The sequence below is a fragment of the Morus notabilis genome, unplaced genomic scaffold (genome assembly GCF_000414095.1).
Source record: "Morus notabilis unplaced genomic scaffold, ASM41409v2 Scaffold329, whole genome shotgun sequence".
NCBI lineage: Eukaryota > Viridiplantae > Streptophyta > Magnoliopsida > Rosales > Moraceae > Morus > Morus notabilis.
Genome location: NW_010358084.1, coordinates 151913 through 164987, shown reverse-complemented (window position 1 = coordinate 164987; position 13075 = coordinate 151913). Strand labels below are relative to the sequence as shown.

Here is a 13075-nt window from a genome sequence, read left to right as displayed (position 1 = left end):
AAGATTTTTGTATGGAACCAAACACAATAATGTATTATTCTTAGAAATTATATTACCCTCCATCACTTTTCTGGGAATATGATTCTTTATGATTACCCCATGACAAACGCCCTTAAGGGACACGAAAAGGGCAAAATAGTCAGAAAAGTACTAAACTTAACCTTTGATTGCCATTTACGAATTAATCGTTTTCTTACGAGAAAAAGTCTTTGTTTTCCTCTCGGGATTCAATTTCCGCGAAACTCCAAAGTTTCCGACTCGTTTTCGGTTTCCTTTGTCTTCTAATTCAGTTTCAAAATTCGCTTCCTCAGGATCCGAAAACTCCATAATTCTTAGAAAATTTCCTTCTTTTTCCGTGATTCTCTGGTGGTCTGAACTTCGATTCCCAGTTTTCGATTATCAATAATGCTTCACAGGAGCTTCAAGCCGGCCAAGTGGTAATTCTTTCGATTTTTTGTTGATCAAATTTGGGGAAGTGGATTTTGAACTGTTGTATTGACGAGTTTATGGCGTGTTTGGCTGGTTTTTGATGCAGCAAAACGGCGCTGAAGCTTGCCGTATCGCGAATAAAGCTGTTGAATAACAAGAGAGAGGTTCAGGTGAGGCAGATGAAGAGGGAGTTGGCTCAATTGCTCGAGTCTGGCCAAGTTCAGACTGCTCGAATTCGGGTATAATCGCTTAAAGTTTCTTTCTTTTCTGATTTAATTTGAAAAAAAAAAAAAATTCAATTCTATAACGGTGTGATTTATAGTAAAGTTGTATAGATTGAAGGGACAGTAGCTTTGGTCGAAAGATTGTTTATGTCTTTTTCAAGAACAACAACAAGCCTTAATCCCAACTTAATTGGTCTTTTTCAATAACAAAAAAAAAAAAAAAAGCTGCTGTTAAGGGGGATTGTTTATGTGTTCTGTTGTAACCTTAAAAAAAAAAAAAATTGAAGAGTAGTATTATTTACTTTGAGCTCTAATGAGGCTGAGGAGAAAATTTAGCCAGAATTGAACTTCTTGTTCTGGTTTATTTTATTCCTTTTGGCATATGTTTTGAGTACAAAATTATGGTCATTGAGATTTCATATTGCGAATGGTCCTTTGAGTTCTATGGACTTGGTATGTCTCAGGTTGAACATGTGATCAGAGAAGAGAAGACAATGACAGCATATAATCTTATTGAGATATACTGTGAGCTTATTGCGGCGCGCTTGCCCATCATCGAGTCTCAAAAGTATGCATTTTTTTTATTGTGTTTAGCATATCTGGTTTTTGTAATTGGTGGATAGTTATTTCAGTTACTAGTTGGTCTTGTCAGTTAGTTGTTCTTTTTGTTTGTCAATAGCGTTGTGTTCATTCATTCATTCGTTTTTTCCCCACCACCAGAAACTGTCCGATTGATCTGAAGGAAGCGATTTCAAGTGTAATATTTGCATCTCCGAGATGTGCAGATGTACCGGAACTAATGGATATCAGGAAGTATTTAACAGCAAAATATGGAAAGGAATTTGTTACTACAGCTATCGAATTGCGTCCAGATTGTGGCGTAAATCGCATGGTAAGTTTGTGCGTCTCATGCAACTTTCATGGATAGTTGTTATATGGAAAATCAGTGTGAACAAATAATGGCAGTAGACGCTGGAAATGTAGAAGTGTAGTTTATTGTTAATTTTATTGTCTACTTTTGCAGTTGGTGGAGAAATTATCTGCCAAGGCACCCGATGGTCAGACCAAGCTTAAAATCTTAACTGCAATTGCAGAGGAACATAATGTCAAATGGGATCCTGATTTATTTTCTGGGAATGATTCTATGCCTCCCCAGGACTTGCTGGTAAGAGCAAATCAGTTTTATGTTATTCCTTTTTGTCTTTGACTAGTCTATGTGGTTCCTCTTAGCAAATCACGTGTATTTCTTGTATTTATTCCTTTTGGTGGTCGCTCCCGATTGATGCAATCTTCCAATATATGAGCAGAATGGACCGAATACTTTTGAGGCTGCGAATAAAATTCACAGTGAAGCTCCTTCTGGCCCCGCTGAACCTATTCATGATGATAGAGGACCACCTAATGTTCAAGCTCCACCAAGGCACAGCGAGAAGCAAGATGAATATGTAAAATTCAATGAGCATAACAGGAGAATGTCATCTGGCTCCCAAAATTCAGCTTCTACAGGTGTTGCTACCACCATGGCAACAACATCTGCTACGTTCCATCCTGATTTGAGATCTTCAGGTATGTAAAGCATTCACCTGAGGATTGTGATTTGTTATTAGTTAATTATGTTTCATGGCTTAGCTGGTGGCACTTCTGAGCTTCTGAATTTTTGCTTGGTCTGGCTTCTTCGCATACTCGAATTGATATTTGGGCTGTGTTATCACGCAGGAAGTGGAACTGAATGGGTGGAATATAAGCAATCATATCTTGGAAGTGAGAATGCTTTTCCTGCAGGTAGACAGAACTGGAACATGGAATTTAAGGATGCTGCCTCTGCCGCACAGGCAGCTGCTGAATCTGCTGAATTAGCAAGCATGGCTGCCAGAGCAGCTGCAGAACTTTCTAGGCAGTACTCCTCGGAATCACCAAAGTCTTATGGTCATGTTCCAAAAGATCAACGGCCCCATTTGTATGCTGACTCAAAGTTGCAGAGTCACCATGTTGCCAAAGATGCAGAAAATGATGTCTTCCGTGGAAGACATTCTGGAATACGTGGTGAGCGTACTGTTGACAAGGAACAGGAAGAGTTGGCAGGGCCAGCTGGAAGCTTTGTGGGAGATGGTCATAGGAACAATGATAGATTCAACAAGGCATCTTCCTTGAAGTCCAATAAAACTTCCGTTGATGATGTTAGATTGGTGAATAATATTCAAGCAGTAGATAGACATTCTCGAAGGAAGTCATCTGACTCTGATAATGTTGACTTTTTAGATGAGGCAAGTAAGAAGAAACAGTCCAGTGAATCTGATTTGAAATATGTGGCCAAGAAACTAGATTGCATGAAGCCTGAAGAAACTGCTTATATTGATGAAAAAGTGACCAGAAAACAATCTAGTGGCATTTCACGACATTCTCATTCGAGTTCGTTTAGTGATGACCAGGAGGATATTTTGAGAAAGAATGACGATGTTGCTTATTATGGGGACATGAGGACTGAAAAACAATCTAGCAGGGCTTCTTCCCGTTCTCATTCAAGCAGTTCCGGTGATGTTCACGGAGACATTTTTAAAAGAAATGATTTTAGTCAGGACCCTTTTGTTCATGATGACAGAAGCATATATAGAAACACTTCCGAAATAGATTCTAATGAGTACACTGCAGTGTTTGATGATTATGGTTCTGATGATGGTAACGATAAACTTGAGATGGGGAATTACAAGGAACAAGAAACAAGTTTGAATTTTTCGTCTCCAAGGAGAAACACAGACAAAGGACTAGGAAAGTCCATTTCACAGTCACATCAATCTGTGTTTTCTGAAATTCCAGAAGGTTCTAGTTTCCCTGCACAATCAGATGATATGCCACCTGCGGCTTTTGATTATTATGATAGCCCAACTTCCGACAATGAAGAAGATTTTCACAAGTCTAAGCTTACTGGTAGTACGGAGCTTCATAAATTTCCTTCTGAAAAGAATGTGCACTCTAAAAGTTCTGAGCCGGTGCAAAGCGAAGAACATATTTCAGTTGGATCATCCTTCTCTGAAGACAGAAATGTGGGACCTAAGAGAAATCCATGGTTGCCAACCTCTTCTGTTGATCTGCAGCCCAATGAAGTACTTCGTGATAGAAGAAGCCAAGGAATCAAATCTAGTCATACATCTGAGAAGAAATTTGATTATGCTGTTGAGGATACTCTGGAAAGTGCCACAAAAGATACTGAACTTCTAAATGAATCTACTTCTGAAATTGCGAAGGAGCTGAACTTCAGGACATTGACAGGTGGTCTGCGGAATAAGGGTAATAGGCGTCCACCATATATGAGGAAACCATCAGAAAACTTTCTGTCAGTCAAACAAGCCACCGAGGATACTAATACAGAGAATGACCAATCTACCTCTTCTTCAACAGTCAGGAGTTCAATTAGGAGTACTGGCTATCAAGAGCCACATAGTGAGGAAAGCAACGCAACACTAGACAAGAAGGTTAGCGTGGCTGCCTTTGCCAAACATGTAGATTCTGATGATGATCATGTGGAAGAGGAACACCAGCAAGAGACTAGCATCAGTAAGCAGCAGCTGTACAATCAGAAATCAGGTAGTGAAGTAGATAAAAAATCGAGCTTAAGAGCCTCACGCACTTATTTTGATTCGGATTTGGACAATAGTGATTCTGACGAAGATCATCCTAGACGGACTTCCTCCAGAAATGCTCGTCCAGGCGCTGGATTGTCAAGGAGAACAAAGGTTTCTTCTTCCAACTCTGGTAGAACTAATTCAAAGACTACTGTTTCATCTTTGGAATCTAGGACTGCTAATTATAGAGCCGAAGGCATGTCATCTTCAAGTAGTTCTACTGTCAAGGAAACTTTACCAAAGCCTTTGTCAGAGACCAAAAGCTCCGATAATTCAGGAAGCTGGGAGCGGCATAGATTGGTGGAGCAAGATAGTTCTAAACCAATGCCAAAATCAAGGAGATCCTCCCGCATAGAAAGTTCAAAGCCATCTACAAGAGAACAAACCTCCAATTCTCTTCCAAAGAATGCAACATCTGGGGTCACTGGAGCTTCAAATTCCCCAGTAGTCACTAGAGAGAATTCTTTAACGGACAGTACAAGTCATGTTCATCCGAAGCTTCCCGACTCCGATGCCTTCACTGCTTACTTTCAGTCTCTCCGACAAACTCGCGAGTGAACATAGTTGCACATTCTCACATATACAGCTTGTTATCATGTTTGATTTTCTTTGATATTGTGCATGGTTATATCAGTTCAAAATTTTTGATCTTAAGAGTGGAGAGAATCTTGATTTTAACAGGACATGTACCATATTACTTTCCTGTTCTGTCGAAATCGAGTCAAACGCACATAGTTCTTTTATTTGTTTATGTATTTTTACACGATTACCTTACAGAGATTACGTTGCTTTAACTGAAGACTGATGTAGTGAAATAAAAAAGTATTCTTCTATTTTGAGTTTGGAGCATAAACGAAGTTATTAGCTTTTTATGACCTTGCATTGCATATGTTGTAATTGTCTCAGTTTCTCTCTCCTTTAATAATATAATAATACGAGTCACCATTAACTAGATGGTTTATTATAACGCAATAAGTGTAGAAAAGCTCTTTAAAAAAAAAAAAAAAGTCCTAAGTAGGTCTATAATGTCTGTCTTTTATTGTTGGATCTTGTCAAAATAACGACATCAAAATAAATAAGAAAAATACAGTAAATAACAAATAAATAGGAAAAATACAGTAAATAACAAATACTATTGTAATTTATATCGTATTTTTTTACTCTTAGTAAATTATAGCATATTTAGAATTTTCATTATAAAACAAATACTGATTTTCTAATTTTACCCTTGTCTCTTAGGATTTGATTTTTTTTTTTTTTTTTGGGTCACAAAACACTCAGGCCCCTTTATCAGGCCCTCTCTCTCATCCTTCTCCGATTCTCTCTCTCTCATCCTCCTCCGATTCTCCTATCTCTGCTTGGCGAGCGTTAAACAAGCTAATAATCTTATAAAAAGGATATTAGTCTTTTTGTATTTGAGTTTGAATCCAATAAATACTATATTTATCAATAAATATTTCATTAAATTTGAGTTTGAATATGGTAAAAATTGTATTTATTAGTAAATATTTCACTAAATTCAATTCTCAATTTAGTAAATACTGTATTTACTAATAAATATGATATTTACTGGTATCAGAGCCGGTCGCTAGATTTTTTGAATGGATATGGTAAATGTAATATTTATCGATAAATACGGTATTTACCAGTTGTCGGAACCGGTCGTTGGATTTTTCTAATGGATATAATAAATGTGATATTTATCGGTAAATACGATATTTATCAGTCGCCAGAGCCAGTCGTTAGGTTTTAGAATGAATATGGTAAATATGGTATTTACTAGTAAATATGATATTTACCGGTAAATACGGTATTTATCAGTCACTAGAGCTGCGAGCCGGTCACCAAATTTTCAGATAAATATGATAAATATTATATTTACCAGTAAATAAGTATTTTTCAGCCGCCGGTGTCGGTCATGGTGGACTAGACTAGAGGAAAAAAGAGAAAGAGGTAGGAAGGAGGCTTACAGATATTTTTGAGTTTTTAATAATGTTTAAAATTTAAAATATTAAATTATGCTATAATCTACTATTTAAAAAAATATTATAATTTACTAAACACCCTACCAAATATGTTATTTTCTTCATTTTTTTAAATAAAAATATACGAAGAATAAATCGTTTTTAATACAAATTTGAACATTAAAGTTAAAAACTTTTAGTAGTTTATTTTTTCAAAACCTATTCTAGAAATCTAAAAAAAAAAAAAAAAAAGAAAGAAGAAAAAAAGTAAAGCAATAGTCTAGGAAAAGCGACAATCTAGGAGCGCCGTAGGGAGTGGATGGCATACCATTTCTTTTTTCCCCCCCTCAAGTGGATGTCATATTTGATTATTTGAATGCAGAATAGACTCTTGTATCTTCTTATTTCTGGCTTTTTATTCGGGTCTTTTTGAGGCTGTTGAGTAGCTCATTTTTTGAGTTAAAAACTAAAAAAAAAAAAAATTTTAGTTACAATTTTATTCAAGTTCATATTCTTTTAAGTTTGAACTCGAGTTTGGAATTAAAACTCGAGTTTAAGTTTTTCCTTCAACTCGAGTTCAGAAACTCGAACTCAAATTAATGAATAATCTTTTTTATATTCTTAAAAATGCTATAATTTTTTCGTTTTAATTCCGATTTAGATGATTTTTTTTCTATGCGTTGACAACGAAAAGACGAATAAAATCCTACCCATATACTCTATTAAAATTTTTCATTAGCATTGAGTTTTTATTAAAATATTATCTAAATACAAATTTAAGTTTTGACTCACTCAAATACAAACTCAAAAAGATTCTTATCTCAAATCATAACTCAAATGTACACAACTAAACACAAACTCAAATTACAACTTCAACTCAAATTATAACTCAAACTCAACTCAAAATCTACACTCAAATCACTTAACTTAAAAAGAACAAAAGAACAGCCTCTTTCATTTTTTAGCTTTTTATTCGAGTTCTTTTAATAATAACACGATAATTAAAATGCCATATCATCTAAAATTTTGTACAACGTAATTGCTCGAGTCTTTCAGCAAAAAGTGAAGAAAGGAGTTACAGTCAACGACTTGTACCATTTATTGTCGTTTTAACGTTATAGTCTTACATTTGGGTTTTTAATTTTCATCCTTCTTTGTTGCGTTTGTAAAAAGAAAAAACTAAAGAAAATCAGAATCCTTTTATATATAGCACTCCACGGCCTCAGAGACACCACTCTTGTCAGATCTCCCTATTGTAAACTTTCTGTCACGCCGCCTTTATTCTTTTCTTGCATTTCTTTTATATTGAATTTCATACGAATACCTTGACCATCAACAGTAAAAAATATATGGATAACGTCTTTAAAATAATTTTATTTTTAATATAAAAATAAAAATGAGATTATTTTGAGAGAAATCAATTCTGAAATTACGTTAGTTGATTTTTAAGAGATTTTTGAGTATAATAAAAAAGTGAAATCGTATTTGATTATAATTATTAATTATTATATTATAACATTGTTGTTAAGTACTAGAAAGTAAAAAGGGAAAAAAAATAACTTTTAATTATTTTTTAATTCCTTTACAAAAATTATTCTCACTGTTTTTTATTTTCATTTTCATTTTCAAAACATTTGTTAAACAAATACGGTTTGTAACCGTTTTTATTTTTGTGTCTCAAAAAATGTGCAAAACATTTTTGAAAATAATGAAAAACCAATTTCAAACGCACTTGACGTTTGTTACTTTCTTTGTCGTGCATTTGTAGTTTGTACATCATTTTGCTTGTTACTTTTTTCTTATTTAAACATCGATATTTGTCTGTTTGTTTATGCTTTTAAGATTATCTTCTGTAAATTTAAATAGACTTTATCCGGTAGGTCGACATACCGGCTGGACCAATTTTTCTAATAGGTGGATGTGCATATACCAAATTTGAATTGATATTTTTGTATTCGATGATCTCTAATGCATATATCTGATATGTCTAATCATATTCATGAATTAGATTATTAGAAACACATAATAGATTTCTCCAATTCGGATTACTTCAAAACTCAATTACAGGTCATTTCCAAGACATAAACACGACACAAACGCATCAAGTCCTCCCCCTCTCTCTCTGTCTTGAGAATCCGAGCTCATTAATAGTAGATTATTTAGACATTCATTTTTAAAATTGATAGGACAATAACATCGTATTCTTTTATAATTTCCTGCCTGACTCTACCATACCACAAGATGTAAAGTTCAAATCCCCCACCCTAAGTTCAAATCCCCCCCCCTGAAAGTTTTTTTTTTTTTTTTTTTTTTTTTGAAAGAAACTCCTTTTATCCTTTTCCTTTCTTCGCCTCCACATGCTTTTCTATCGAGAATATTCACTGGATTCAATAGGTACACTTCAACTTATATTCCATGGACAAAGAAGCTAAAAAGTAACATTTTCTTAGACACATTTGATTAATGTAGTCTTGTAATATACCTTTGTTAGGTTCTACCAAGTGGTATTACTTTATCATTTTGTCGCTTATTGCTTCTTTAGTTTTGTTTGAGCATTCCTATGTGTCCCGATGGGGTTAAATTCCTATCAGACACAAGAGGTGGGCCCCGCTGGTGGAGTGCATGTGGGAAAAAGATATGGTGATCGATAGAATAAGGAAACTTTACCTTAGCTAAACATATGTTGTATTACAAGGAAAAGCTTGCAATAAGTTGTCAAGTATGTGTATATGTGTGTGTGTGTGTGTGTGTGTGTGTGTGTTTTCCAAAGGAATGTTTAAGTTTTCAAAATAAAGAGCTGGTTTAATAAGAAAGCTTGTTAGACTGACATCATTCTGATGCATGGATTTCAGAATTCTTGTGCGTTAGAGAAAGAATGGATCAAGACCTCATGAAGACAACACCTGGAAAAAGTGTCCCGCCCCCACATATCTTGAAGACTGACTGAGGGCTGCGACTGCAAACCACCCAAGGCAGAGTTTACTAGTCTCATTATATTTTTCTCCATCAAAATATAGTGTTCTTTTCTATTTTGTTTAATTTCGATCGAGAAGATTGTATTTTAGGTAAATATGATATCCTAGTCCAGATTTTCCCCCAAAGCCATCTATCATAGAAATAAATTAGGAAGTGGATTTGTGACCCTCTCCTTTTTCTTTCCCTGGACTTTTCCCTTGCTCTCGCATATAAGGAGGAACATCGCAGCTTCGGCCTTTTGTTTTTAATTGTAATCCTAGTATTCTTTAAAGAGTTAAAATGTTTGCTTTGCTGGCTTTTCACAAAAAAGATCAGTACTTGTGATGTGGTGCAGAGGAAAAAACACATACATGGTTATTTATCCATCCTCCTGGTGTGTAACGGTTTGTATTTTTCAGTGGCTAGAGAACTGTTAAACAAGTTAACTAGGGAAGCTGGATTATATTTCAGAAGGCTTTCCCTGGAAATAGTGGCTCTTTAATGATGGAAAGACCTGTTAGTTTTGGGTAGAGTAAGATTGGCAGAAAGGTGATGTGGAAGTATGAGGTGTTGGTATACTCTTCGGATTATTTAGATGGAAGAGAATGGAAAGATTTTCGAGGAAATAGATCAAGATGCAAGTTTTCTCTTTGGAAGAGCTAGATTCTATTATCACTGCTATGATCATTTTAACTTAGAAGAATTTTTCAAGTCACTAGTGTGTGTGTTTATTTTTTTGTCTTATAATTGTTCTTTTATGTTTTGTCTTTGAGCACTTCTTATTCTCAAAAGTCTTAATTACTAATAGTTCCCACAAGAAGAGTGATGAGTTTATAGCTTTAACCATTGCAACTAACAATTTGCAGGGCCTTTTTTATGGAACTTCACCAGACGCTGCTCAGTCGATGGGCATGATACTGAAGCTAGTGAACGCAGAAAACACAATAGAAGTTGGAGTCTTCACTGGATATTCTCTTCTCCTAACAGCTCTTACAATTCCTGACGATGGCAAAGTTTGTATAAGTATACATAATATCCATCTCCAATTTGACTGATATTTGTATTTACATGCATACAGCAAGACATATTCATACTTTATAACATGTTTACAGATAACTGCCACAGATATCTACCGGAGAACATATGATGAGATAGGCTTGCCAATCATCAAGAAAGCTGGTGTCGAACACAAAATCGACTTCATAGAGGCCCCCGCTTTGCCTGTTCTCGACAAACTCTTAGAAGATGTAAGCATTATTTCACTTTTTTTAGTTTCCTGCTTCTGAATATGTGACTTGTGAAAATTTCATGTTGGTTGCAGCCAGAGAAGGTGGGGCGTTTTGACTTCGGCTTTGTGGATGCGGACAAGGGTAATTACTGGAATTACCATGAGAGGCTAGCGAACCTGGTTAAGGTTGGCGGTGTAATTATCTATGACAACACGCTGTGGGAAGGATTTGTTGCTTTGCCAGAAGAGTATTTTTCGGAGGAGGAAAGGATCACTAGGAAGGACATGATTGAGTAGAACAAGTCCCTCGCAGCCAATCCTCGTGTTGAGATTTCTCTCGTTTCGATTGGTGATGGAATCACCATTTGCCGGCGCATTTCGTGAAGATTTCTCTTCCCAACTCCTGAGGGTGATCATAAGCTTGAATAAAAGAATTCTGTCAAAGTCTCTGCTTTCATTGATGAATGTGTTGGATTAAAAGCATTGTTATTTAGTTGAATACACTCACCATGATGTTGTGATTTAGAGTTCAAATCCTCTGACCTCAAGTTCAGAAAAGCATTGTTATTGTTGTGTAAATTGCTACGCAAGTGTACGTACCGAATAAGTAATAAAGTGTACTGGAATACGAATATCATTTCTACAAAAATTGAATCACTATTAATATAATGTAAAAATCATGCAAACACCAAATTAAGTGAAAGAATAAACTAAACAAAAATTCACTAAAATGATGTAAAGAGATAAGTGTAATATAAATGAAGCCAAATGTGATAGAAATGATAAAAATGTAGCTACGGGTTGTAATCAGTGATTTAAACAAACTAGGATTGCTAATTTCCCTTCAATTACAAGTATGACAGTAAATACTACAGGAAATGATATAGCGTTATTACCCCTATTAACTGAAACTTAATTCCCTGCATAAAATTCTTTCGAATTAATTATAACTAAAAATTTTTTAAACTATTTCCAACATGTTCCTATGTGAATCTAGTTCTCATAATGTAAATTTTAATACAAGTTTCAATAAATTATGTAAGATGAACAATATATTTCTATACCATTCACAAATCAACAAACTTAAATAAGAATATTAAACTTGCACCATCCATATTAAATCCAATTCAAATTAACCTTCTCAGTATTAATCTAAGTCTTATATCCTATAATTAATAGTCGGTTAAAAATAAAAATAATCAATCAACAGATGAATATGAATAAAATCAGTAAACATTCTACAAAGAAATTATCTTTCTTACAACCTTGATTTCATTAATAATATTAACTAAAAACAACTTAGCTCATGATTGAATTTACAAAAATTAAATTCTTAGTATAATTCATTGTTCAATAAAATTGCAAACCCGAAAGAAATTAAATACAACGGGAAGATAGAAAAGAGTTCAGCTAATTTAGAGCTTCAATCTTTTTCTCCTCCTTTCCTTTCAAGCGAGCTTCCATTGGATGAAGAAAGCTGGAAAATTCCTTCTCTGAGTATTGGTCCCCTTTTCTTCTTCCTCTATGTTCTGTACCGATTTATCTCTCTTTGTTTTATTTTTTTTCTTTTTTTCTCTCTCACAAAAAATGGCATAAAGCCTTATTAATGCTTCTCCTTTTTTGCTTTCGGTTTTCTCTGGCTCTGTGCGCTGAGTTAAGGGAGTAAGATAGCTTCCTGGTGGCTACAAAAGGGTGGGATATTAATCCCTCTGAGAACCAACGCCAAGGACAAAGCCTTAGGGCTGGTGATGTAGCTCTTCCACATGGCGAGAACTGAGTTGAAGGAGAGTGTGGTGGACAGGTGGCAGCACAGGGCTGGTGAAATGCGTGGGTGCACAGGAATTAGGTGAGGCACAATGCGAACAAGCTGTAATCAGTTCCCAATTTTAATTTCCTTGATATTTTTTACCCATTTTAACTTTATCTTTTCAATTTAACTCATTTTTCTTTATACTTTTGACCCCGTATCATTTCAAACTTTTCACTTAAACCCTACTGTTACACAAATGAAAATATTAATTATTTTGGAAGGAAAAAAAATAAAAATTACAAAAAGTAAAGTAAATAAACTAAAATAAATTAAAATTAATCTAAAATGAAAAGTAAATTTATTAAAATTCAAAATAAAGTAAATTAAATTAAATTAAATTAAAAATTTCAAAAACTAACCACTTTAAAGCACAAAAATAATAAAATAACTCTACTTATAATAGAGTTATCAGTTATTTATATAGAACTCTCTATGGTTTTGTACGCTTTCCCAGTTTCTAAAATTTATCCTGATCTGATGTCTGAGAAATCAGTATCATAACTATTTAAGTATAACACATACAACCCATCTGAAGCAGGAGTCAGGAGACCACTTTAGCCAATGTCATCACCTGAAGAAACGACAGTAACCAGCTCAAGTAGATAAAAATTTGACGCTGCTTTTGGGTTTTCTGACGATACGTGGTGGAAAATAGAATTTAGTAGCTTAAACCTGACATGGGATATTTTTTATATTTTCAAATTACTCACATATGTAGCTAGTAGAAGCAGGCAACTTCCCTTTTTCTTTTCTTTTAAAAAAAAAAAAAAAAAAGAATGAGTTCATTAAAGAAGGCACAAAGCCAAGCAAAAACAAAAGCAGAATAAGAAACTATATAAGAAAGT

At 34.5% G+C, this 13075-nt stretch overlaps 2 protein-coding genes across 2 annotated transcripts; both read left to right on the top strand.

Moving 5' to 3' along the window:
- The first annotated feature begins 226 nt into the window (after positions 1-226).
- LOC21409863 lies at positions 227-5072 on the top strand. The gene is made up of 7 exons (XM_010091708.2): positions 227-437; positions 536-668; positions 1118-1221; positions 1374-1545; positions 1678-1818; positions 1961-2219; positions 2370-5072. The coding sequence occupies exons 1-7, from the start codon at positions 406-408 to the stop codon at positions 4829-4831; spliced, it is 3303 nt and encodes a 1100-aa protein (XP_010090010.1). The 5' UTR covers positions 227-405; the 3' UTR covers positions 4832-5072.
- A 3904-nt stretch (positions 5073-8976) lies between these two features.
- Positions 8977-11048, top strand: LOC21409862 (probable caffeoyl-CoA O-methyltransferase At4g26220). The gene is made up of 4 exons (XM_024161442.1): positions 8977-9209; positions 10059-10215; positions 10318-10439; positions 10514-11048. Exons 2-4 carry the CDS (start codon positions 10098-10100, stop codon positions 10715-10717), a joined length of 444 nt encoding a protein of 147 aa, XP_024017210.1. The 5' UTR covers positions 8977-9209; positions 10059-10097; the 3' UTR covers positions 10718-11048.
- The last annotated feature ends 2027 nt before the right edge of the window (positions 11049-13075 follow it).

Bases quoted from the DNA above. Each gene is read 5' to 3' on its own strand.
- LOC21409863 (XM_010091708.2), top strand. From the start codon at position 406: ATGCTTCACAGGAGCTTCAAGCCGGCCAAGTG. The intron at 438-535 runs GTAATTCTTTCG...TTTTTGATGCAG, and splicing joins AGCTTCAAGCCGGCCAAGTG to CAAAACGGCGCTGAAGCTTG. The intron at 1,222-1,373 runs GTATGCATTTTT...CCCCACCACCAG, and splicing joins CCCATCATCGAGTCTCAAAA to AAACTGTCCGATTGATCTGA.
- LOC21409862 (XM_024161442.1), top strand. From the start codon at position 10,098: ATGGGCATGATACTGAAGCTAGTGAACGCAGAAAACACAATAGAAGTT. The intron at 10,216-10,317 runs GTATACATAATA...TAACTGCCACAG, and splicing joins CGATGGCAAAGTTTGTATAA to ATATCTACCGGAGAACATAT. The intron at 10,440-10,513 runs GTAAGCATTATT...TGTTGGTTGCAG, and splicing joins TCGACAAACTCTTAGAAGAT to CCAGAGAAGGTGGGGCGTTT.